The following is a 23,027-nucleotide window of genomic DNA, read 5'->3' as shown; positions in this document are numbered from 1 at the left end:
AAACTCAGAAATCCACCTGCCTCTGCCTCCCAAGTATTGGGATTAAAGGTGTGCACCACCACTGCCTGGCAGTAGCCATTTCTTGTGTGCCTAAATCCTGGTCTGGCTCTGCTGGTTGGATGAGGGACTTCTAAGGATTACTTAAGTATCAGATAGAAGGGAAGACAGGTAGATGGGTTGCTTTAACTAATAAAGGCATTGGTGCATGGTTTACCTTAGTCTGAGGCACTGTTAAAATAAATCTTCTGACAAAGCAAGTTCACTGGATGGATGTCCATTCATGTGTTATGTGAAGGATACAGGCTTACTTACCTTAATGGAAGATTCCAACATTGCTACTTTTGAGACCAGCTTCTGGAAGTCCAGAACTTGGGCTTGTCAACATCTAACTAGCTTCTAGACCATTTCCTTAAGGCTCCTTGAGGAGCACCCACAGCATCTTAGAGAAGGGCTTTGGTATTGAGAGCAAATGGAGATCAAGAACAAGACTGAACACAGTTGAAAGTCCAGAACAGTCTCCCTTCCTGCCAAATCTCCATGTCAGGTTCACATGTGCTCACATGCACTTTGATATCCATGCATGCAAGTACAGATCTGGACTCCCTTGTATTAGTACCATCAGGCATGTTTCATAAGTGTCTTGCCTATTGCCTACCATCTGTATACCCCAGGGCTTTCTCTCCAATGAACTGATGACAGATGGCTTGTTGCCTGCCTCCTGCCTTCCTAATTGACTAGAAGAGCTTGGTGTGGTTGTGCACACATGTAATCCTAGCACTTGGGACAGAGGCAGAAACATTGCCTCAAGTTTGAGGCCAGCCTGGATTGTGTAAAGCCAGCCAGGGCTACAAAGTGAAGCCTTGTGAATGAGACAAAACAAAACATGACAAATTAATGAGCAGATCTTGCCCTATTGTGTAGAGTTGATGGGGGTGAATGAAATCACCATCATCCTTGGATAAAGGAGGCAATAGGAGTTGTTCCCAGGCTTGTTCAAAGCCCCCCACTGGTATAGATCCTTACAGGTGCAAGATGGAAGGAAGAAGAGACAAAAAGAGTCTCTTCCGGCAGCAGGAAGTGGTAGCTACCTATGGGGAAATGAGGCTAGTTCTTTCCTTTGGGGCTGAATAAAAGGGGAACTGTGGCTGAACCCCGCTCCTTCCCCCTCAGGGGGCCCAGAAGGTACGCAGGCCTACAGTCCTCTGAGGTACTTCCCATCCAGCTGTCTGGACTCCCTTAGGCCTCACTCTGGGCTATGACTCCGGAAGGAGCGTGGCATCTGATATCCAGGAAGGCTGGGGAGGCAGACCACCTAGGAGCAGTCTTGAGCCTGGAGCAGCTATGGTGCCACTGTCCATTAGTATTGAGGGCCAGTGGCCATAATAGTGTTGTCTGACACTGATAGGTTTCTGTAGATAATGAGAAACAGCAGCAGGTGGTCCCAGACGTGTCGAGGTTCTCTTGCATTGCTGCTTTATGTTGAGGCTTTGGGATCAAGGTGATCTAGATAGAGGAGCAGCTTGCCGCAAGAGAGATGAACCTGAGAAGCGGTGCCTTGTCTTTCTGAGGCCCACCAGGGCAGTGCCAGGTCCAAGTCGCCCCGCCCCTCCGGGGGACTGTGCTGGGGGCGGGGCTGGCGGGGCGGAGCCTGCGGAGGGTGCTGGCCCGGGTGATCCTGGTCCTGCACTCGGTGGTCTCGCCTCGCTTCCGCGTGGGAACGTTGGAACTCAAAGGCTCAATCAGCCTTCGTCCATGGCGGCGCACGGGAAGTTGCGGCGGGAGCGGGGGCTGCAACCAGAGTACGATGCGCAGGTCAAAGGTGAGAGGGCACTTTAGTCCTGGTTTACCGCAGAGACTCTTGAGTGTCCACTGCTGATCTCTGACACCCCTGGAGAAGGGTGGAGGAGGGGAGCCCAAGCCCTGCTTCTTGGAGCCTCTTTGGCCTCAACTGCCCGCCCATGCCCTCCCTCCCACCTCTTTAGCCAACTTGGGTCGCCTGCTGCTCACTCAGGCAGCAATGACTGTGGTAGCCGGAGGGAAGGGCAGACTGAGAGGTTGGCTTTCTAGCTGGAGTGTAATGGGCCACCTTGACTTTGTTGGTAGCCTGACACTTCACTCTTAACACCACTAGAATCCATGAATTCTTAGCACCTTCACCTCCCTTTGGCACTGTGTTAACTTGCAGGTTTAGGGTGGTTGGCCTTGGGTCAGGCGAGGAGACTGAATATAGGTTAGAGAAATTCAACAGGGATGGCTTTACAGCCTTAGGCATTAGACCTCAGGATTCCGACAAACACTTCTATGCAAATCACATGCAAATGAACTTTGTCAGCTCTTAGCTGACAGCTTCATTTCTTCAGGGTGTGGTAGGTAACTCTTGCACAGGAAAGGAGGCAGCTTCTAACCTCCCCCACCCCTACTCCCAGTTTCTTGTTGCCTCCAGATATTTTGACTCCCTTCCTATTTTCAAAAACTCTGTTTTACCTATTGTGGATACAAGCACAGTGACTTACCTGTCACACAGCTCAGTGGCTCATAGAGGAGGAATGATATGACCCTTGGAGTTTTCCAACCTGATAATTTCCAAAATGAAATTCCAATGTACTTATTTGGTGCAAGCAATTTATAACAAAGTGTATCTTCGTGATGTGTTGCTGTTACTGTGGAGAGCATAAGTGCTCTCCTCCTCATCTTGTTGTCCAGAGCCAGCTTGGAGGTGTTTGCAGAAGGCAAGCCAGCAGATGGAGACAATGATTCCATCCTACTTCCTCAAAATGTCCTAAAGCCTAAGACCTTGAAATGTCTTTAGTCCGCAAACACAGGCCAGTTAGTTCCCACAAGAGAAACCTCAGTTTGGCCCTAGGTTATCTTTTAAATGGCTGTTGCTTACTCAGGGTGTTCAGCCTTTGTGGCTATTATTTCCCACCAGCTTCCCTCAAAAAAAGTCTTCCAATTATGCTGGAACAGGGGCACTATTTTGACATTCCAATTTCGAAAAGGTCAGCATAGTTGTGGTTTGGAGAAGTGAGAGTGAATGCCTGGTGCTAAGGGGGCCTGGGTCCCAGCTTTGCAATGCAAATATGCAGGATTTCTCACTCTTTTTTGTCAACTGTTCTTTTGTTTGTTTGTGTGAGTGAGTAGGATTGGAACTTGGTATGTAGAAATAATGAGGATAGTCTTGAACTCATTATTTTGTTCAGGCTGGCCTGGAACTTGTAACATCCTCTGCCTCAAACTTCCAGGGCTAAGATGACAAGCATGTGCCACCACACCCAGCTGCCAATTTTTTTTTATTAGATATTTGCTTTATTTACATTTCAAATGTTATCCCCTTTCCTCATTTCCCCCTCCAAAACCCCCTATCCCACCCCTTCCCCCTGCTTATCTCCCTCCAATTCAGATTTTTTAAATACTTCTGTTTTGCTGTAGACTCTAGGAATACCTTATTGTATAGGAGAGAAACAGTCCTTGCCCTTCTGTGGTTCATAGGTATGAGGAGAGAAAAATAGTAAACAACCCAGTGCACAGCTGATTTCATGTACGATGATAGCCACTGTAAAGGACAGCCAAGGTGCCAAGAGCACACTGGGGTAGACAAGGACCAGAGCTTGGTTGGAGACCAGGCTTCTTTGAGCTGAAAGCTCTGCCCTGCCACAACCTGGAGTCTTAGAACAGCACTTTCCTGCCTTCTGTGGACCTCAGATGCAATTGGCTTCTAATCTATAGCTCTTTGACACCAGCTGGTGTGCATGTTCAAAACCAGAAGTGCTATTGTCGTTACTGGAGAATCCACACATTAGTGTGGTCTGCTGGTGCACTTAGCATTGTGCAGCTGTAATAGGTCCCTCCCTGAGTAGCATATTCCTTCTGGAGGACAGGACAGGCACTGCAAAGAAGGGCCTCTTGGGACCCTACTTGAGCTTAAATTGCCATTCTTTAAAACCTGTTATTCTCATTTAGTGGAGATTCCCCTGATAGAAGTCAGCACCATTAGCACTCATCCTAGTGAGTGGCTGGCAATAGCACTTGGTATTGTGGGTTAGGGTTAGGAGTTTCCATACACACCAGCTTCCATGTGCCTAACTTGTCCCCTTGGTGGAAATTTAGCAATTTCAGTTACCTGGTTAAAGGTGAGCCCCAAAACCCACCCCAAGGGAGTCCAGTGGGTGGTATAAAAGGCTGATGAGTGGACCATGCATTCAGCTGGATCTGGAGCATTTGAACTTGAGAAAAGAGGTCCTTATCACCATAGAGTGGAGTCTGAGAGCAAGAAGGGGACATACTGAGAAAGGAAATCTAGACAGAAGGTGGGAGTTCTGGATAGGAAATACCTAACAAGGCTTTTCATCTCATAGCCCCAGAAAAGTTACTGTCAGGATAAAAGTCCATCCATTCTGATCTCTTTACAGTGGATTTATTTGAACAGTTACTCCTGGGACTTGCCCACCATCTTTTCCTTAGACAAGTGAAATGTAGTAGCTGCCCCTTGGGCTCTATACAGTAGCTAGAGGGACCCTGAAAATGAAATGAGTCCACTGTTTGGCTTATATCTCCTTGGGCATCCCGATGAGAATACTAGACCACAAGCTTTAGGTCATCTGCTCCCCTCCCAGATTCCTCCCCCTTGCTTTTTGTATACTTTTTTTAAAAAAATATTTATTTATTTTATGTATGAGTGTTCTATCTGTGTGAACACCTGTATGCCAGTAGAGGACATCAGAACTTATCATGGATGGTTGTGAGCCACCAAGTAGTTACTAGGAATTGAACTCAGGACTGCTGGAAGAGGTGCTCTTAACTTCTGAGCCATCTTTCCAACTCCTTGTATACTTTTTAAAAATGGCAGTGTCTTGTATAGCCCTAGGATAACTTCAAACTCACAGCGTAACCAAAGATGATCTTGAATTTTGATATTCTTGGTTCTACTTCTTGAGTATTGGGATTATAGTGCACCACTACACTTGGCCTGTTTGTCCATCTTATAAGTACCCATTGCTCCTGGCCATTCTACCATGGCTCTTTTCTCATGCTATCTGTCCCCCCACTATAGTCCCTGCTCCAAAGGAACAGAGATTGTGTCTAGGATATGTCTGGAATGAAATAGATACAAAATCACATTCCACTAAATGAAGAAATCAAGTAATGTCCTGTTATGAGGACATAGCTGAAGACCTGTCTGTTCATATCCTGTTTACCAGAAGCCAAGACAGTGTGCCTTATATATTCTATATAATGGGGTGTGGGTTGTGGTGCTCATCGGGGCCCTTGGTCTAGGAGATGAGAACACAGTAGTGCTAGAGCTTGCAGGTTAGGCAGCTTTTGCTTTAGATATGGGTGAGGTAAGAAGTATTGCCAAATCAGATCATAGATAAGTTGTCAAAATCCCTATGGTAGTGTGGGGCCACCAGCTATGATTCCCCTGTAGGACAGAGGGAAAAGTCTTGGGGTGGGTAACTGTCAGTGGAAACAACAGGCAGAAAACTTAGCCTAGCCCCTTTCTACCTTCACTTATTAACCTTGACTTGAACACTTGGCCATGGCTTTTACTATGGGACAGGTTTGACCTGGCCTGAAGTCTCTCCAGGCTTGGTGGAGGGCCACAGCAATCCTGCCCCTGAACATCTTCTTGTGTCTGTACAGAAGCCACAGTACAGAGTTTTCTGCCTTAGGGCCCTTCTCAAGTACACAGGGGCTCTGAACCTGAGTACTTTGCTTCAGGGCTTACTTCTGTTCTTAGCTCTAGTTTTTAGCTCAGTCAGGGGCCAGGGAGCCTTTGGTGTAGATAGGATGTCTGTCTGTCTCTGCTTCTCCTACCTCTTTCTTTCTTTTTTCTTCTTTTCTTTTTCTTTCTTTTCTTTTTCTTTCTTTTCTTTTCTTTTCTTTTCTTTTCTTTTCTTTTCTTTTCTTTTCTTTCTTTCTTTCTTTCTTTCTTTCTTTCTTTCTTTCTTTCTTTCTTTCTTTCTTTCTTTCTTTCTTTCTTTCTTTCTTTCTTTCTTTCTTTTTGTTTTTTCGAGACAGGGTTTCTCTGTGTAGCCCTGGCTATCCTGGAACTTACTCTGTAGACCAGGAGGCTGGCCTCGAACTCAGAAATCCGCCTGCCTCTGCCTCCCAAGTGCTGGGATTCTCCTACCTCATTCTGGACTGGTTGGTTCACATCTTGCATGTCTGCCCGCCCTGAACCGAGGTCCCCTTGCAGCGATGCGCTTGCAGTTGAGTGAGCAGCTTCATTGCCTGGAGCTTCAGGGAGAGCTGCGGCGAGATTTGCTGCAGGAGCTAGCTGAGTTCATGCGGCGCCGGGCGGAGGTAGAGCTGGAATATTCTCGGGGCCTGGACAAGTTGGCTGAACGCTTTACTAGCCGAAGTGGTCGTCTTGGGGGCAGCAGCCGGGAGCAGCAAAGCTTCTGGTAGGTATCACACACTGGTACCTTGCAGGGCCTGAGACGTAGGCTCCTTGGTCTGAGTACTCCTCTGCTACAGGAAGGAACCAACTCTCCTATCACCCTTGCACTGCTGGGCTGTGCTGCTGGAACACACTCGGCAGCAGAGTCGGGAAAGTGCTGCCCTCAGTGAGGTGCTGGCTGGGTCCCTGGCACAGCGCTTGAGTCACATCAGCGAGGATGTGGGACGCATTGTCAAAAAGGTAGGGTCTGTGGAAGGCCTTAAAATCTAACAACAACAACAAAGCACATGGGGATCTATCTGGAGGCATTGTGGTTGAAAGACATGGGAGGCCAGGTGGAAATTGTAGTTCAAGGTTGGCTCATACCAATCTGAGGTGGGATGAGTTGTCACAGGATGGTGGGACGCATTAAGTAGGGGGAATGCTATGGTCACACATTCCCCTTCATCTCTAGAGCAAGGACCTGGTGCAACAGCTGCAGGATGAGCTCCTGGAGGTGGTCTCAGAACTCCAGACAGTAAGCAGGACCTACTGTCTGCTGACAACGGGAAGCAGGAACAGTCCCAAGCCATTGCATCTCCCAGTCAGGCTCAAAAAAATGGATGCTCATGGGAGACCTGAGTCTTGAGTCTGGGGGGCAAAAGGCATGGGCTCCTCTATGCTCTGGGAACAAAGTGGTTAAATAACAACATACTTAGGTGAAATGGCCCAAGTCTCAGATCTGAATCTTGGGGGTGCTAACAGGGGCTGAGGGATTCTTCTTAGTCATGACCTTCAGCAAGGCTACCTTGCCTGGGCCTCCCTGCAGACCAAGAAGATGTACCATGTGTACCACTTGGAGAGCATGAATGCTGAGACTAAACTTCGGGAAGCCGAACGACAAGAGGAGAAGCGGTCAGGCAAGAGTGCCTTACCCACCACCACTGCTACCTTTGCCACCACTACCACTACTACCACCGCCATTGAGACAGGGCCCCACCGAAAGAGTTCTCTCAAGAAAGGAGGGCGGCTAGTGGAGAAGGTGGGCCTGGAAGATCATGGGCCTCCCTTCTCTGTCCATCTCTGATAGCTCTGGCCCCTGGCCTTTTGTCCTTACAAGTGCTTAGCTATTCCTGGGGCAAAAAAAGAGTAGGGGAAGAGCCATAGGCCTCCAGCAAGATTCTTCCTTCCTGGTCAGACCAAAGGCTCTGGGATATAGATGTTTCAACAGGCCTAAAAGATGGGGAAAGACAACCACAGGGCCATGACAGATGATTCTTTCATATCATGTTCCAAGCTTCTTGTTTCTGCTGAAGCAGAGAGCTATAGTACTCTAATCCCAGAGAACTTTTTCCTGCTAGCTTCTAAGGTTTTAGGGGCACAAGAACTCAGTGCCATGAGTGACTAGGGTGCCATTCCTCAAGAAAAAACATTCAAGGGGACTGCTTGGAAAGAGTGGGGAGGCCCCATGCAAAGTAGGGTTGAGGACAATGACTTTTGTTCTGTGCCATTGCCATGTGGAGCCTAAGTGGCTTTCTCATACATCCTCCTAGCTCTTATCTTCATCATGGGGTCTGCATATGAATGCCTTTTACTTAAACATCTGTTTCCATGTGACCTGATTCCACTTTGGAGAATAATAATGAGGCATGTTGGGGACTCAAACCAAGACAAGGGCAGTGGGTGGCAGGGAGGGGGATCAGCCCTTGCCAAGAGATCAAAAGTAGCCAGCAAAGAGCTAACGAGTCAAGATAGGTTATGGGATTGAGTGGGAGACTGTGCACAGTAAGGCTGAGCACTGAGAGCACTAAGGGTTATTGTATGGCAGAGTAAAGTTTGTGTATTAAGCATGAGCTTAATACCTGTGGCACGTTGGGTATGCTTGTCTGCAGAGGGAATGGGAAAATGTGGGGATTAGAGTGGTCTCTAAGTGGGTGACCCTGGTATGCCTTGGTGTCTTGAGCAGCGTCAGGCCAAGTACTTGGAGCATAAAATTAAGTGCACCAAAGCCCGAAATGAGTACCTACTCAGCCTGGCCAGTGCCAATGCCGCCATCAGCAACTACTACTTACACGATATCTTGGACCTCATGGATGTGAGTTTTGTGTGGGCAAGCACGTGGGGCCATGGTAACTGGAGCTTAAATGCTTGGAGTCCTTGACTCTGGCTCCAGAGCCACAACAGTGTCTGCTTGCTTCTTCCCAGTGCTGTGACACAGGTTTCCATTTGGCCCTGGAACAGGCCCTCCGGAGCTACACAGCTGCTGAGAGCCGCACCCAAACCTCACAGATGCAGGGCTTAGGCAGCCTGGAAGAGGCTCTGGAGGCCTTGGATCCTCCAGGGGACAAGGCCAAGGTGCTTGAGATTCATGCCATGGCCTTCTGTCCCCCTCAACGTTTTGACTACCAGCCCCATGAAGATGATGAGGTGAGGGTTAGTTTATTCCACCCACCACTGCTACTACCCTTAAGGACCAAGCATGATTTCAAAGGGTTTCATGGTCTCTGGACTTCATGCTACTGTGGGTCAGTCACATGATTTACATTTCTCTAAAACAAAACAAATAAGAAATTCCAGGATGCTGAAAGTTCTTATTTCTCAGTCCTCCATTCCATCACCTCTGGTCCATTAGAACAGTTTGCTATGGCAGCTCACTCACGGGGCTGCCCTCAAACAGTGCAGACACCACAACAGTCCAAATGTTCACCATGACTGTCCATATACTATACATTGAAAACTGTTAGCCATGTATGACAGTCCATGCCCGTTATCCTAACACTGGGAAAACTAAGGCTGGAGGATTATCCTAAGTTTAAGGCTAGCCTGGGCTACATAGTGAAGTCCCCAATTTAGACTTCTGTGTAAAAACCTATCTACAGCCGGGCGGTAGTGGCGCACGCCTGTAATCCCAGCATTCTAGGAGGCAGAGGCAGGCGGATTTCTGAGTTCCAGGCCAGCCTGGTCTACAGAGTGAGTTCCAGGACAGCCAGGGCTACCCTGTCTCCAAAAAACCAAATCCAAAAAGCAAAAAAAAAAAAAAAACACCTGTCTACAAACAGACAAACAACAGCAAAAAATGTCATAACAAACACTTACGAAGAAATGCAGTGTGTAGCGTCATTTCTTGTTTTTTTGTTTGTTTGTTTGTTTTTGTTTCGAGACAGGGTTTCTCTGTATACCCCTGGCTGTCCTGAAACTCACTCTGTAGACCAGGCTGGCCTCGAACTCAGAAATCTGCCTGCCTCTGCCTCCCAGAGTGCTGGGATTAAAGACATGTGCCACTGCCACCCGGCTGTAGCATCATTTCATTTCTTTCTTTTTTTTTTTTTTTTAAAGATTTATTTATTTATTATATGTGAGTACACTGTAGCTTTCTTCAGACACTCTAGAAGAGGGAGTCAGATCTTGTTACAGATGTCTATGAGCCACCATGTCGTTGCTGGGATTTGAACTCAGGACCTTCAGAAGAGCAACCAGTGCTCTTTAACCGTTTAGGTCATTTCTAATTAGATGTCTGTACTCATCCCAGGAGCTTTTAGGATAGTCTTTCCCTTCTGATGTAAAATTCCGTGATGCTTTGCCTTGGGGATCCATTTTCCCTCGGTGCTAAGCAATGAGTGTACCTGTCTGCTTGAGGCTCTTGGGTTCCTTTGATATCCTCCTCTTCCTTCTCCTCTTCACCCCTGCCCCCAACCTGCCTAGTACTTAGATTTCATAGGTTGGTTGATTCTCTAACTTCCTTCTGTTTTGCCTGTTCTGTTTCCCAACTCTATTAAAGATTTCTTTTTGGAATCTCTTCCAACTCTTCACTGAATTAAAAATAAATTCACTGATGGGCAGTGGTGGTGCACACCTTTAGTCCCTGCACTGGGAGGTAGAGGCAGGCAGATCTCTGAGTGTGAGACCAGTCTCCTGGACTACAGAACAAGTTCCAGGACAGCCACAGAGAAATACAGAAATACTGTCCTGAAAAATGTGTGGTGTATGTGTGTGTGTGTGAATCTGTATACAAGTGCCTATAAAGTCAGAAGAGGGCATTGGATCTCTTGGAGCTGGATTACAAGTGGTTATGAGCTGCCTGGGAACCAAACTCTCTGTGTTATTTTACAAAAGGAGTAATCACTTTTAACCACTGGGCTATCTTTTTAGCCTCCACTATGTCTTCTTTTAAATAGAACATTATTTTTAAAAGTTTTAAATTATGTGTGTGTAAATATATATAATGCCACATGTGTATGGGTGCCTGTGAAGATCAGATGAAAGTAGTAGATCCCCTGGAACTAGAGTTACAGGTGGTTGTGAGCTACCTAACATGGGTGCTGGAAACTGAACTCAGGTCCTTAGGGTGAACAGCAAGTACTTTTTTTTGTTTGTTTGTTTGTTTTTGTTTTTGTTTTTTCCCAGACAGTGTTTCTCTGTATAGCCCAGGTTGTCCTGGAACTCACTCTGTAGACCAGGCTGGCCTCAAACTCAGAAATCTGCCTGCCTCTGCCTCCCAAATGCTGGAATTAAACATATGCACCACCACTGCCCATATTATTTTCTTACACCTAATTTGTCTCTAATAAATACTTTGAATCACATTCCTGTTCTTCCAGCTTTTGGAACCCACTATTCTGCTATCTCTGCGAACTTGGCCATAGCATTGACGTATAAAGGTCTTTCCTAGAAGTGGCCTTATACAGCATTTGTCTTGTAGGGACTGGCTCATTTTTTCCTTCCTTTTTTGGGGGGGTTGGGGTGGGGGAAGCATGGAGGACAATGGGGTTTCTCTGTGTAGATTTGGCTGTCCTAGGAACTAGCTCTGTAGAACAGGATGGCTTCAAACTTAGAAATTCTTCTACCTCTGCCTCTCTGCACCTCTGCCTCTTTGCCCCTCTGCCCCTCTGCCCCTCTGTCTCTCTGCCCCTCTGTCCCTCTGTCTCTCTGCCTCTCTGCCTCTACCTCTCTGCCCCTCTGCCTTGCTGCCTCTGCCTCTAACTCTCTGCCTCTCTGCCCCTCTGCCCCTCTATCTCTCTGTCTCTCTGTTTCTCTGCCTCTGCCCCTCTGCCTCTCTGCCTCTGCCTCTAACTCTCTGCCTCTCTGCCTCCCTGTCCTTCTGCCCGTCTTCCCCTCTGTCTCTCTGCCCCTCTGTCTCTCTGTGTCTCTGCCTCTGCCCCTCTGCCCCTCTGCCTCCAGAGTTCTGAGATTAAAGGCATAAATTAGCCACTACTGCCTGGTTTCCTTTTTCACATGACATATATTTTTATGTGTTCCTTTGTATTGGCATTTGAGGCTTACTGAAGATACAAATTATACTCTTAGCTGAAACTATAGTTCAGTTGGTAGGGTGCATGCTCTAATCCTTTAGTTCTATCCCTAGCATTCCATAAACCTAGCGTGGTGGTGAATGCCTATCATCCTAGCACTCAGGAGTTAGAGGCAAGCAACAGAGATTGTCCTGTTTCCTCAGACCTAAGCTGTGTGCTATGATCTAGTCCTCAGTCCTTGGTACTATCCACTACAGGTGGCTGAGATCCAGGTTGAGATGGAGCTTCGGGATGAGATTTTGCCCAGAGCCCAAAACATCCAGAGTTACCTGGACCAAAAGACCATCGAGACAGAAGAGGCATGGACGGTTCAGCCTGGGATGGTGACAGGGCCTAGAGTTTTTTTCTCAGCTTCAGCTGCCCTAACAGTTCCTTCCTAGCTGGGAACAGGTTTCCTCTTTCTGTAGATTTAGACTTTGTTCCCCCATACTATGCTGACTTACTGCCCTGGTACTGTCCTCTCAGGTGAATAAGACACTGAAGGCAACACTTCAGGCTCTGCTAGAGGTGGTGGCATCGGAGGATGGGGATATACTGGAGTCTTTGCAGGCCAGCCCCTCCACTGAGTCCCTCAAGTCTACAAGCTCGGACCCAGGCACCCGACAGGCAGGCCGCAGACGGAACCAGCAGCAGGAGACAGAAACCTTCTATATTACGGTGGGTCTGGACAGGTGGGACAGAGCCACAAAGGGCAGCATAAAGAAAGGGGGCTGAGTTGATGTTGAAATTAGGGGCTTTGTGGGTTTCCCAGAAGCTGCAGGAGTATCTGAGTGGCCGGAGCATCCTTGCCAAGCTGCAGGCCAAGCATGAAAAGCTCCAGGAGGCCATAGAACAAGGTGGGTCCTATTCCAGGCATACCCTCTGGGGCCCAAAAGCTCCCCACTTCCTCATCCCTGTGATCTAGCCTATGCTCCTCCCTGACCAGAGAGGTTGTTTGGCATGTAGGAACTAACCCAGTGTAGGTCATTGGATTATCCTGAGCTTCCAGTCTAAGCCTCTTCTCTCTGAGGTTTACTGAAGCTCTCCAACCTTAGAGACAAGCCAATGTTTTCTCCTCTCCAGGTAACAAGGAAGAGCAAGAGACATCTTGGTGAGTCCTTTATGGGGTGCTGGCCTATTCACAGGTCCCCAACTCCCCTGTTCTTGCTGCACAACTCTAGTTCTACTGCCAGCATACTGTGGCCCTAACACCCCAATTTGTCCAGGAAGTTCAGGGCCTGTGGCATGGGATAGAGATGGGGAGACTTCTCCATGGCTTGTTCCCCTAAGAGGCAGTTTCAAATCTTCTCAGGACCCAGTGCACAGAGAGAAAATTCCACAAGAGCCACCATCCTCATCCTAGATCCCAGTATAACCAGAGACTTTTTGGAGGTGATTTGGAGAAGTTTATCCAGGTACTTGCTTTGTCCTACACTCCAGCTCATTTAGACCATTCCTGTCTCTTTTAGTCTTTCTCCAGGTTTGGTGGCCCAAGCAGCTGTCTAATCTTAGTGTTCTCTAGTCCCAACCTTCCTGGGTGGAGCTCAGGTGTTCCTTCCTGTGCTGGCTTTCGCCAGCCTTGCTGAGGGCTCCCTGTGCTTCCTAGTTGCCTCTACCAATTAAAGGAAACTCTGTTCTTTTTTTTTTTTTTTTACAAATGTGTTTTTTTTTTAGATTTATTTATTTATTATATGTGAGTACACTGTAACTGTCTTCAGACACCAGAAGAAAGCATCAAATGTCTTTTCTCTTTTCGGATGGTTGCGAGCCACCATGTGGGTGCTAGGATTTGAACTCATGACCTTTTGGAAGAACAGTCGGTGTTCTTACCCACTGAGCCATCTCTCCAGCCCCTGTTCATTTTTTTCTTTCTTTTTTCTTTCTTTCTTTCTTTGCTTTTTTTTTTGTTTTTTTGTTTTGTTTTGTTTTGTTTGTTTTTTGGATTTTGTTTTTTTCGAGACAGGGTTTCTCTGTGAAGCCCTGGCTGTTCCGGAACTCACTCTGTAGACCAGGCTGACCTCGAACTCAGAAATCTGCCTGCCTCTGCCTCCCAGAGTGCTGGGATTACAGGCGTGTGCCACTGTCACCTAGCTTGTTCATTTTTTTTTCTTATTGTTATTTGTCTTTGCTTCTTGTTTTTCTTACTCTGTAGACCAGTCTGCCCTCAAACTCCCAGAGATTAGCCTGCCTCTGCCTCCCAAATGTCGGGATTAAAGAGTATGCTACCATATCCAGTTTTAAAGGAAATACTTAAGAAACTCAGAAAACCTGGGGGATCTAACATTTTTAGAGATGAGATGTTGAGAGTTCTCCCCTGTGGTTAGGATCAGCACAAGATGCTTACTAGGCCATACTTTTGGCAATTTTAAACAGAAAAAAAAAAGAATTCAGTAGAGATCTGAAAGAGCTAGGTTATGGTGGTGCAGCCTGTAATCCTGGTACTTCGTGAGTGGATGATCAGGAAATCAAGGCAAGCCTAAGCTACATAGCAAGTTTTAGGCCAACCTGGGATTAATGAGGGGCTGTCTCAGAGGGGAGGAAGGAAAAAACACAGTGTCATTTGCAAATGTGTCACGTACCTAGAGCATTCATAAGATTCAGACATTTAAATGAACAAATATAAGTTTTACAGTGCTCTTTGAAGGTCAACATCTGGATTTTGATTACCTTATTATACTTGTAACAATTTGCAACAACAAAAAAAAAGTAAAATGCCATGTCAATTGCACCAGCAAATCAGTTTCTTCAAAGAGATTCCAATAAACTCCACTTATTATTAGGAGAAAAGTGATAGAATGATCAGGGAGGGGTCTTGCTATATCCTAGTGAAATAAATGTGTTTTCTGTACCCAGAACTCAGGCCGACCTGTGCCCCTTGTGGTGGAGAGCTGTATTCGCTTCATTAACCTCAATGGTAAGTGTAGCTTATCTTCTGCCATGCTGGCACTAGGTATTTGTGAAGAAAGGGATTCTATTTGTCAGCTCCTTGTCCTCCACAGGCCTGCAACATGAAGGCATCTTTCGGGTATCAGGTGCCCAGGCTCGGATTTCAGAGATCCGAGATGCCTTTGAAAGAGGTGAGGACTGATGGACAAATGTGGCAGTGGCTTCAGTAGGCACAAGTAACCTCCTCATTTTAGCATGTTACTCTCCACAGGGGAGGACCCTCTGGTGGAGGGCTGTACTGCCCATGACCTAGACTCAGTGGCTGGGGTACTAAAGCTATACTTTCGGAGCCTGGAGCCCCCACTCTTCCCCTTGGATGTGTTTAATGAGCTTCTGGCTTCAGCAGGTGAGCCCTGAGGTCAGCTAGGTAGGAGAGCCACCCCTTAGTGCTATTGACTACAGCTTTACTCAGTCTGCTCTCTTGGGCTGCCTTGGCCACAGAACTCGAAGCTGTGGGTGAGCAGGTGGAGCCTGTGAGCCATCTGCTATCCAGACTACCCAGACCTGTGCTAGTGGTCCTACGATATCTCTTCACCTTCCTCAACCAGTGAGTACTTCTGGGGAGCCAGTTGGCTGTTGGGATTAGAGGGGTCACTAGTGCTGAGATTCCCTGCCTGTGATCTGCATGTTTCCCTAGCCTGGCCCAGTACAGCAATGAGAACATGATGGACTCCTACAACCTGGCTGTATGCTTTGGGCCCACGCTGTTGCCTGTGCCTGCTGGACAGGACCCTGTAGCCTTGCAGGGCCGAGTGAACCAGCTGGTCCAAACCCTTATCCTGCAACCAGCACGTGTTTTCCCACCCCCAGCCATGCTGCCAGGCCCCATCTATGAGAAGTGCATGGCACCACCTTCTGCCAGTTGCCAGGGGTATGCTTGGGGGCTTCTTGGGGGAGAGGGAGTCTTGTGGAGGCAAGTCTGCCTTACTCTGCTTGAAACATCAGGGATGGCCAGTTGGAGATCCTCGCTGGGGAGCCAGAGCTGGAGTTGAAAGCTGGGACCACAGTTCAGGAGGATGGTGAGAAAGGAGCAAGGAGACTCGGTAAAGTCTCCCCATCTTCTTGTGTACCCACTCTACCCTCAGCCAGACCCTCTCTTCCCCATAGACCCAGAGGGAGTTGTGGAGGCTGTGGCCTGCTTTGCCTACACTGGCCGCACGGCCCAGGAGCTGACATTCCAGCGAGGGGATGTGCTGCGATTGTATGCTCGGGCATCAAATGACTGGTGGCGAGGGGAGCATGCTGGTGTGCGGGGGCTCATTCCCCATAAGTACATCACACTTTCTGAGGGGTGAGTGAGCTGTAGCCCTAGGGAGGGTCCCTTATATCTGCCTTGGATCTCCTGGGCTGTGGTGTTCATGGTTGCTTTTAGCTCCTACTGAGCATAGATTGCCAGGCTTTCTTCCTCTTTCTGGAAGTAGCGACATTCAGACAACTCAAACAGGACTTGTTATAACCCAGGTTGCTGCCCTCTCCAACCCCAAGCCAGAGTTTATGGGTTTTGATTGGGCCCAAGAACAATCATTGTCAACATCTTTGCGGCAGGGGCCATTGGCCTCCAAGCTCCAGCCAGTAAAGAGTCCAAAGTAAGCCAGTCTTTTTCTTGCCCAGGGATGAGAAGCAGATGGCTGGTTCAGGACTACAGGCCATGGGGGAATCTGTGAGCCATCCAGAGAGCTTCCTGACCTTGGAGTTTAAGGACCGGTAAGCCAGGAGAAGGCATGCCTTTGGGAAGACTCCTCAGAGGGTTCTACTTGCCTTGTGTGCCATTAGAAGCAGCAGGCATGGTGGGCCAGAGGCTATCTACACTGTGAAACTTGATGACGTGGGCTCAGGCTTTAGCCACATGGGATTGGGGGAGTTGTTGCATAAAGGTCACTAAGTGCAGATAGACCAGAGTCAGCCTTTTTGTGACTGGGAGAAGTTCTAGAAGAGTTTGGGGACTATGGGGACTATGAAGGCTCGTCGTTTTCCTTGGCTATACCTAAGATAGGCATTGCCAGCTTAGGTGAAGGATTTCCCAGGGCCATTTCCAATCTTCCTATCTCTGCCTTGTAGGCTGGAACTAGGCACCCCATCTGAGGCTTTGGGACCCTCTGGGCAGAGACGACAGTGTTTAGTCCCTACTTCCCCTGAGCGACTTGTGGAAATGGATAAGGTAAAAGCCAGGACTGGCTATGGGGCCAGCAGGGGGCGCCTCTTCTACAAGTTCTCTGCCCTCCCCAAGGTGAGGCTCATTGCTACCAGTCCAGGAACACCTTGGTCCCAGTCCAGGAGCACCTGTTACCAGACATTGAGGTCAAGTCACAATTTAGGGAGGAACGTGGAGACAAGAGGAAAGAGACAGGGTGCCAGGGACAGGGGTAGGAGCACAGAGGCAGAGATGAGAAGGCAGATCATCAGTCTAGCTGTGGTATGGGACTCACAACATTCTTGAGCTAGAGAGAAGACAGTTTAGGCTGATGTGGGCAAGGAGCTCCAGGATAAATTTCAAGACTGGCACCTAGAGCTAGGTAAGGTACTTAGCAAGCCAGAGAGAGTGAGGTGACATATGTTGGGGAAGGAGGGACAGCTGGCTGAGGAAACAAAATAGTCTCAAAACAAGGCTCCGAAGAGTGGTACAACTTAAGGAGTCCCCTTTATATAGTGGGTTCTTTGAGCTCCTATGGACTGAGCAGGAAAACCCCGAAGCCAGTTACTAAGTCTTAGGAAGAGTGGTTCCACTCTTAGGCCTAAGGATTCTAGGGCAGGCTGGTAAACATACAGGAACTAAAGCCTAACAGCAGGGAGACCCAAGGGAAGACACTAACCCAGGAGTCCCCTATATATTTACAGCATCAGAGGCCATGGATGGAAGCTGTGATATCAGCCAAAGAAAAAGTAGGAGTGGAAAGAGGGGGGGACTCAGGGCTCAAAGCCGTCCCTACCCTCCAGAACAAGACCAAGTAACAAGTAACACTGAAAGTGACTAGAGGAAGGAAGGTGGAATGGAGTGGGAAGGTGGTCTGGACGCTCAATGAGTCCCTCCCATGACTCCTGGAGAGGGAGCCTGGCCTGGCCTAGCTACAGTATGGTAGCCAAGGCCTTAGTTTGGAGATTGGCAGAAACTGACTGGGCACTCTATGTTTTTTCTTTCTGCTAGGCTGTGGCGCAGAACATGGATTCTGTGTTTAAGGAGCTCTTGGGAAAGGCTGCTGTCCGCCAGGGCCATGGGCTATCACCTACAGCCTCCTCCAGTCTAGGAACTCAAAACCTGAAGCCCCTGGCCTACAGCAGCTTCAGCAAAAACAAAGTCTTCTCCCTGGGACATGGGGCTCCAATTTCCCCCTCAGCCTCCCATCCTCAGGGTCCAGATTCAACTCACAGGCCAGTCTGAGGCAGCTTGCCTCCAGCAGCCACCAGCAAGCCCACCATTCCACCTAGGCCTATAGCCTCACCTTAGCTCTGTTCTAGGTCTCTTGGAAGATAGCAAAGGAAGGAGGCTGGAGACGAGCTCCTCTTGTGCCTTTGCTTGGAAGCCTTGGGCTGTGGCTGTGGAAGATGGAAGTGGCAGTAAATCATAAAGACCCATGTTCTGGTTGCTGTTGTAATAGCCTGTGCTGTTTTGAGGGACTGAATAGGTAGGGTGCAGGGCAACTCCCAGAGCCTGCACTGCTAGAGGCCAGATGCCAAGACAAGATTGACATGGAGCTGTTTATTTTCACCTGGGGACCTGCTCCAAAAATGCAGTCTTGGTTTCTTATATCACAGGGTCCTACCATAGGTATATCTATGGGTGTGGGGATCTTTGTATTTCAGCTTCTGTTCCCACCATATACCTGGTCCAAGGAAACTTTTTCCATGTGGAAAATGAACTGCAACTTTTATTAGAGAGATAGATAGAAGGGAGGAATGACAGGAAGGTCTACTAGTCCTATCCTGGTCCTTCTTCCAGCTCCCTGGGAGTCTTCCTCACCTGCAGGGTACTTGCCAGGGTAGGAAGCACAAGCACCTCTGTTGCCTGTTCTCCTAGACCTTGAGGCATCTGTCCCAGTTGCTTTCCATGTCTGGCAACAAAGGAGCCAACTTAGGGTTTCTTTATAGCCCTGGAACATTTCCTTCTTGTATACCTGGGGACAATGACACCTAGGGAGAACTAAGGATAACCAAGGTACCCTTTCTTGTTACTCCCAGGGCCAGCCCTAGATAGTCAGCTGAGCTACAGGGGGTTTTGAATAGAAAGAGCCCAGTAGCTACTCAGGAGGGTGTATCCTTCATCAGAGAGGAGCTGGCTGTGGCACAGGACTCATCTTGAGGACCCAGGCTGTGTGTGGTGTGCCTCTGAGCACAGCAAAGCAGGCTACGCAACTCCGAGGAGACACTGCTACTGAAGAAAGCATAGATCCAGGGATTGGTACAGCTGTTAAGGCTAGCCAGCAGCATGAGCAACACAAAGGGGGGTCCTATGAAGAAGAGAGTCGAGGCTGGAGCTAGGGTGTCCCTTGCTCATATTAGCAAGCCACAGGGACACCACATGCATAAAGGCAGCAAGTAGAGTACTTAAATGTGTTGGGCCAGCCCCTTACCTCCCCCACCCCCAGCCTTAGTCACACCCACACCCACTTTCCAGAGGAGCTTCTGGATCCCACGCTGCCCACAGCTGCACAAGGAAGAAGGGTGCCCAGCACAGCACGTAGACAATCACAATCACCAGTGTCATCCTCACGGTCTTGGCCATGGCTGCTGATACATGGGCTCCCTCGCTGGGACTTCCTGTTCGGTGCCCTCTGCGGCGCCTCCCTGCCCTCTCAGATGGCCCTGGCACCAGACTGGCATGTATCTCCCGGAAGATAAGAACCTGGCAGGCAGCAATGCCTAGGGCAGGTACCACAAACACCATCAAGGCAATCCAGGTGACATAGGCACGAAGGCCCCATGGCTCTGCAAATCGGGCCCAGCAATCAAACACCCCACTGCCATTGCCCACATCACGTTGAGCAAAGATGAAGAGTTGAGGCAGGCTGAGAAGGAGTGAGAAGGCCCAGGCCACCAGCACTGGCCTGTTCCAGCGAGCCCCACCTCCATGGCGGTATGCCAGCATAGGGCGGCAGATGGCACGGTGGCGGTCTAGTGTCATGGCCAGGATCATGTAGGAGGAGGCATACATGCCCACCATCTGCAGGTACTTGACAGCCCGACACAGGGCATCAGGGCCATGGAAGCGGTCAGTGGCGTCCCAAGCCAGCTGGGGTAGCACTTGAAACAGAGCCACAGCCAGGTCAGCTAGGCACAAGTGACTGATGAAGACGTGCATGGGTGCCCAGCGTCCACGCCGGCCCCGTCGAATTAGGGCCCCCAGCACTAGGCCATTGCTCAAGGCCACAGCCACAAAAACTGTAGATAGCAGGGCCAGTTCAGCCCGGACTAACAGCGGGTCTCGGTCATCCAGTAGCTCCTCCTGGCTGCTGTTGCTGGGAGAGCTAGGGGGCGAAAGGGGCCCAGGCACAGCTGGGCAAGGGTGAGGGACAAGGGACAAATTAGTGGGATGCTGTTTAGGCTCCCCAGAATGAGGAAGTTCCAACGCCAGGGATAGTATGACCTATGCAGCTGACACCTTGAACCCCTTGTCAGTCTTACTGCCTATTTCTGGGTTCCCAACAGAGGGGTCCCCTAAGGAAGTGTTTGGTTTAGAAGGCAGGTAGTACCTGATCTTCAACCAACCCCTCCTGACAGCCCACCAGTTCACAAGAAAGGGAAATAGGTCTTTAGAAAAAGGACCTTCTCAGCTTCATCGAATCCATGTAGCCCACCTGACTCATCCATGTGAGGGGTATCAGAACCGAGTGGCTGGAACTTACTTACCAGACATGGTAGACACTAGGATCATGGTGGGGTGGCTGATGATGACCTGTACACCTGTCACAGGGGACCAACGCAGTCTCCACTCAAGGGGCCGGCCCCACCGCCGAGGGTCACTGCACCAGATAGAGGTACCAGGAGGCAGGTGCCTTTCCGTACCTGTGTTCACAGGATGGAGGTCCAGCCTGCATTTAGGCCTGGGCAGAGAATGTAAAGGACAGTCAGAACAAACACAGAGCCCAGTTCCGTTTAGGCAGCTCACAAGAACCAGACTGGTGATTAGGGAGCAGAAGTAAACATTATGGTCCTGTCCAGGCAGCATCTTGAACAGACCACCATTGGAGGGATAAAGACTGGGTAAGAGACCAAGTGTGTGTGTGTGTCTCAGAGCTTTTTTGTAGCCCCTTACCTGCTTTGGCTCCTGGGCTTCTGGGCACCTGGGCAGCAGCGTGAAGGTGGCCCAGCACTCAGATCTGCTCTCCATTGTCGGCCCCGCCCCAAGTAGCCTCAGGGAATGACCTGCACAGGAGACTTCCCCCTCCTTTCCCTCCCTCACATGCCCCCCCCCCTCATACCTACCCTGCCCTCCTTCCTCCATCTACCAGGAAGTAAGTTTCTAGCCTCCAAATTCCTTTCCTGCCTCAAGCTTCCTTGGTCAGTCCACAGGACCATCCCCCTCAAGCCCAGTCCCAAGCTTAACTTCTGTCCTGCTTCTTCCTGTTCCACAGGCCCACCTTTCTAGAACTTATGGTATGGCAGTGCTGTGGGAAACTCGTGCAGCATGTCATCTCCTAAGTGGGAAACTGAGGCTGGAAATGGCTGGACCTGACCCAGAATTCCTACTTTTTCATGGGAAATCTTTAACTCCCTTATCCAAGCTATGCTCCTTCCTTTGTCTTTATCCCCTGCTTGGAGATGGTAGAACCTCTCAGGTCCTTTTCAAGCCCCTTCTCAATTAAGATTGGCTACCTGGAGATGAGGGACAGGAAGGGAAGGGGTGGAGAAGGGGCTAAGCCAGGGCTAAACGTGTGTTCCAGCTTCTCAGCCAGGGACCTGTAGTAGCCAGGAGCACCCCCCCCACTTCCTTATGCCCCACCTACAATCACTTGCCTCAGAAGGAAAGCTTTCAGACTGATCTCAAGTATGCTTAGCTGCTTTACTTACCCCCTTCATACACACATACAAATTTCACACGACATAGCCGGGCAGTGGTGGCGCACACCTTTAAACCCAGCACTCTGGGAGGCAGAGACAGGTGGATTTCTAAGTTTGAGGCCAGCCTGGTCTACAGAGTGAGTTCCAGGACAGCCAGGGCTACACAGAGAAACCCTGTCTCAAAAACCAAACCAAAACAAAAACAAAAAACAAAAAAAGTTTCACACAACATGAAGACTCATACATTTGTGCACCAAGCTTAGGGGTCCAAGTTTCCATGTGAAAGAACCTGAAAGCTTAAGGTCCTTCTCTCCCACATACTCCTGACTCCTGCCACCTGTAACTCACCAGCTTCTTTTCCTTTTATGGTTCCCTTTCTGTTCAAGTCAGTTTGGTCCAGTCCCACGCTGTACCCTGCTCACCCATCCAAGGCCAAGCTCCTTTTCTCCCTGTCTGTCTTCTCCTCTTGACCTGCAAGGCTAGCAACTAAAACAACACTACCATGGACCAGGACCAGGGATTGCCAATAGTCAAGGTCTCTTTCTGCCCAGAGAGTCTGATGGGCTCCAGCCCCTCCGAGCCCCTTGGGATAAAAGAAACATGGGGTGGATGCTGTCCTAAGAGGCAGAGATACATGCCTCACTCCAACCTTGTGCACAAACACTATATAGCTCAGACCTCCACATCCCACATATGTTACACGGAGGTACACATCACCCAACATATACTGCACATAATATACACCATCACACACATACACACACATACACACACACACACACACATTGCTTTGGGGGCGTCCTTTGATTTTTTTTTTTTTAAGATAAGGTCTCCTGGTAAGCCTGGAACTCCCAAAATAAATTAAGCTGGCCTCAAATTTGCATGGACTCTGTTTCCCAAGTGCTAGGATTACAGACATGTAGCAGCATGCTTTACTTTGTTGTTTTGTTTTGTTTTTGAGACAGGGTCTCTTTACATAGCCCTGGTTTTCCTAACACTCATTATGTAGACCAGGTTGGTCTTCACCTCATAGAGATCCATCTGCTTATACCTCCTAAGTGTTATAAACATTACTTATATTTGTCTGTTTCTTTTTCAAAGGAAGGGTTTGAGACAGGGTTTCTCTGTATAGCCCTTGCTGTCCTGGAACTCACTCTGTAGACCAGGCTGGCCCTGAACTCAGAAATCCGCCTGCCTCTGCCTCCCCACCCACCCACAAGTGCTGGGATTACAGGCGTGCACCACTACTGCTTGGCTATCCATCTGTTTCTACCTCCCAGGCAATTACAGGCATATACCACCATGCCTTGTTTTTGTTTGTTGAGACAGAGAGACTCAAATCCTGAAATCATAGAGATCAATCTGGTTCTGCCTTCTGGATGCTGGGATTAAAAACATGCACCACCATGCCTGGCTTTATT

At 48.9% G+C, this 23,027-nt stretch overlaps 2 protein-coding genes across 7 annotated transcripts; one reads left to right on the top strand and one right to left on the bottom strand.

The window, feature by feature from the left end:
* The first annotated feature begins 1,175 nt into the window (after positions 1-1,175).
* On the top strand, positions 1,176-18,192 carry Arhgap4 (Rho GTPase activating protein 4). Of its 6 annotated transcripts, none has more exons than XM_052170115.1 (22): positions 1,176-1,819; positions 6,185-6,404; positions 6,478-6,640; positions 6,855-6,917; positions 7,179-7,421; positions 8,346-8,474; positions 8,585-8,806; positions 11,886-11,987; positions 12,154-12,345; positions 12,440-12,524; positions 12,751-12,778; positions 12,980-13,082; positions 14,521-14,581; positions 14,667-14,744; positions 14,825-14,959; positions 15,055-15,160; positions 15,251-15,484; positions 15,559-15,632; positions 15,721-15,904; positions 16,225-16,317; positions 16,672-16,771; positions 17,756-18,192. In XM_052170115.1, the coding sequence occupies exons 1-22, from the start codon at positions 1,477-1,479 to the stop codon at positions 17,987-17,989; spliced, it is 3,192 nt and encodes a 1,063-aa protein (XP_052026075.1). In that variant the 5' UTR covers positions 1,176-1,476; the 3' UTR covers positions 17,990-18,192. The 6 variants fall into 6 exon arrangements, with proteins under 6 accessions (XP_052026075.1, XP_052026076.1, XP_052026077.1 ...); XM_052170116.1 differs by having other exon boundaries at positions 1,177-1,819; positions 6,197-6,404; XM_052170117.1 differs by having other exon boundaries at positions 1,177-1,819; positions 7,209-7,421.
* A 657-nt stretch (positions 18,193-18,849) lies between these two features.
* Positions 18,850-20,935, bottom strand: Avpr2 (arginine vasopressin receptor 2). The gene is made up of 4 exons (XM_052170371.1): positions 20,889-20,935; positions 20,455-20,648; positions 19,216-20,100; positions 18,850-19,055 (listed from the first exon to the last, which is right to left on the bottom strand). The coding sequence occupies exons 1-4, from the start codon at positions 20,933-20,935 to the stop codon at positions 18,850-18,852; spliced, it is 1,332 nt and encodes a 443-aa protein (XP_052026331.1).
* Between the last annotated feature and the right edge of the window lie 2,092 nt (positions 20,936-23,027).

This window comes from Apodemus sylvaticus, chromosome X, assembly GCF_947179515.1.
Source record: "Apodemus sylvaticus chromosome X, mApoSyl1.1, whole genome shotgun sequence".
In the NCBI taxonomy this organism is placed as follows: Eukaryota; Metazoa; Chordata; class Mammalia; order Rodentia; family Muridae; genus Apodemus; species Apodemus sylvaticus.
Note: the sequence above shows the minus strand (reverse complement) of the source record. Positions and strands in the feature narration are given on the sequence as shown.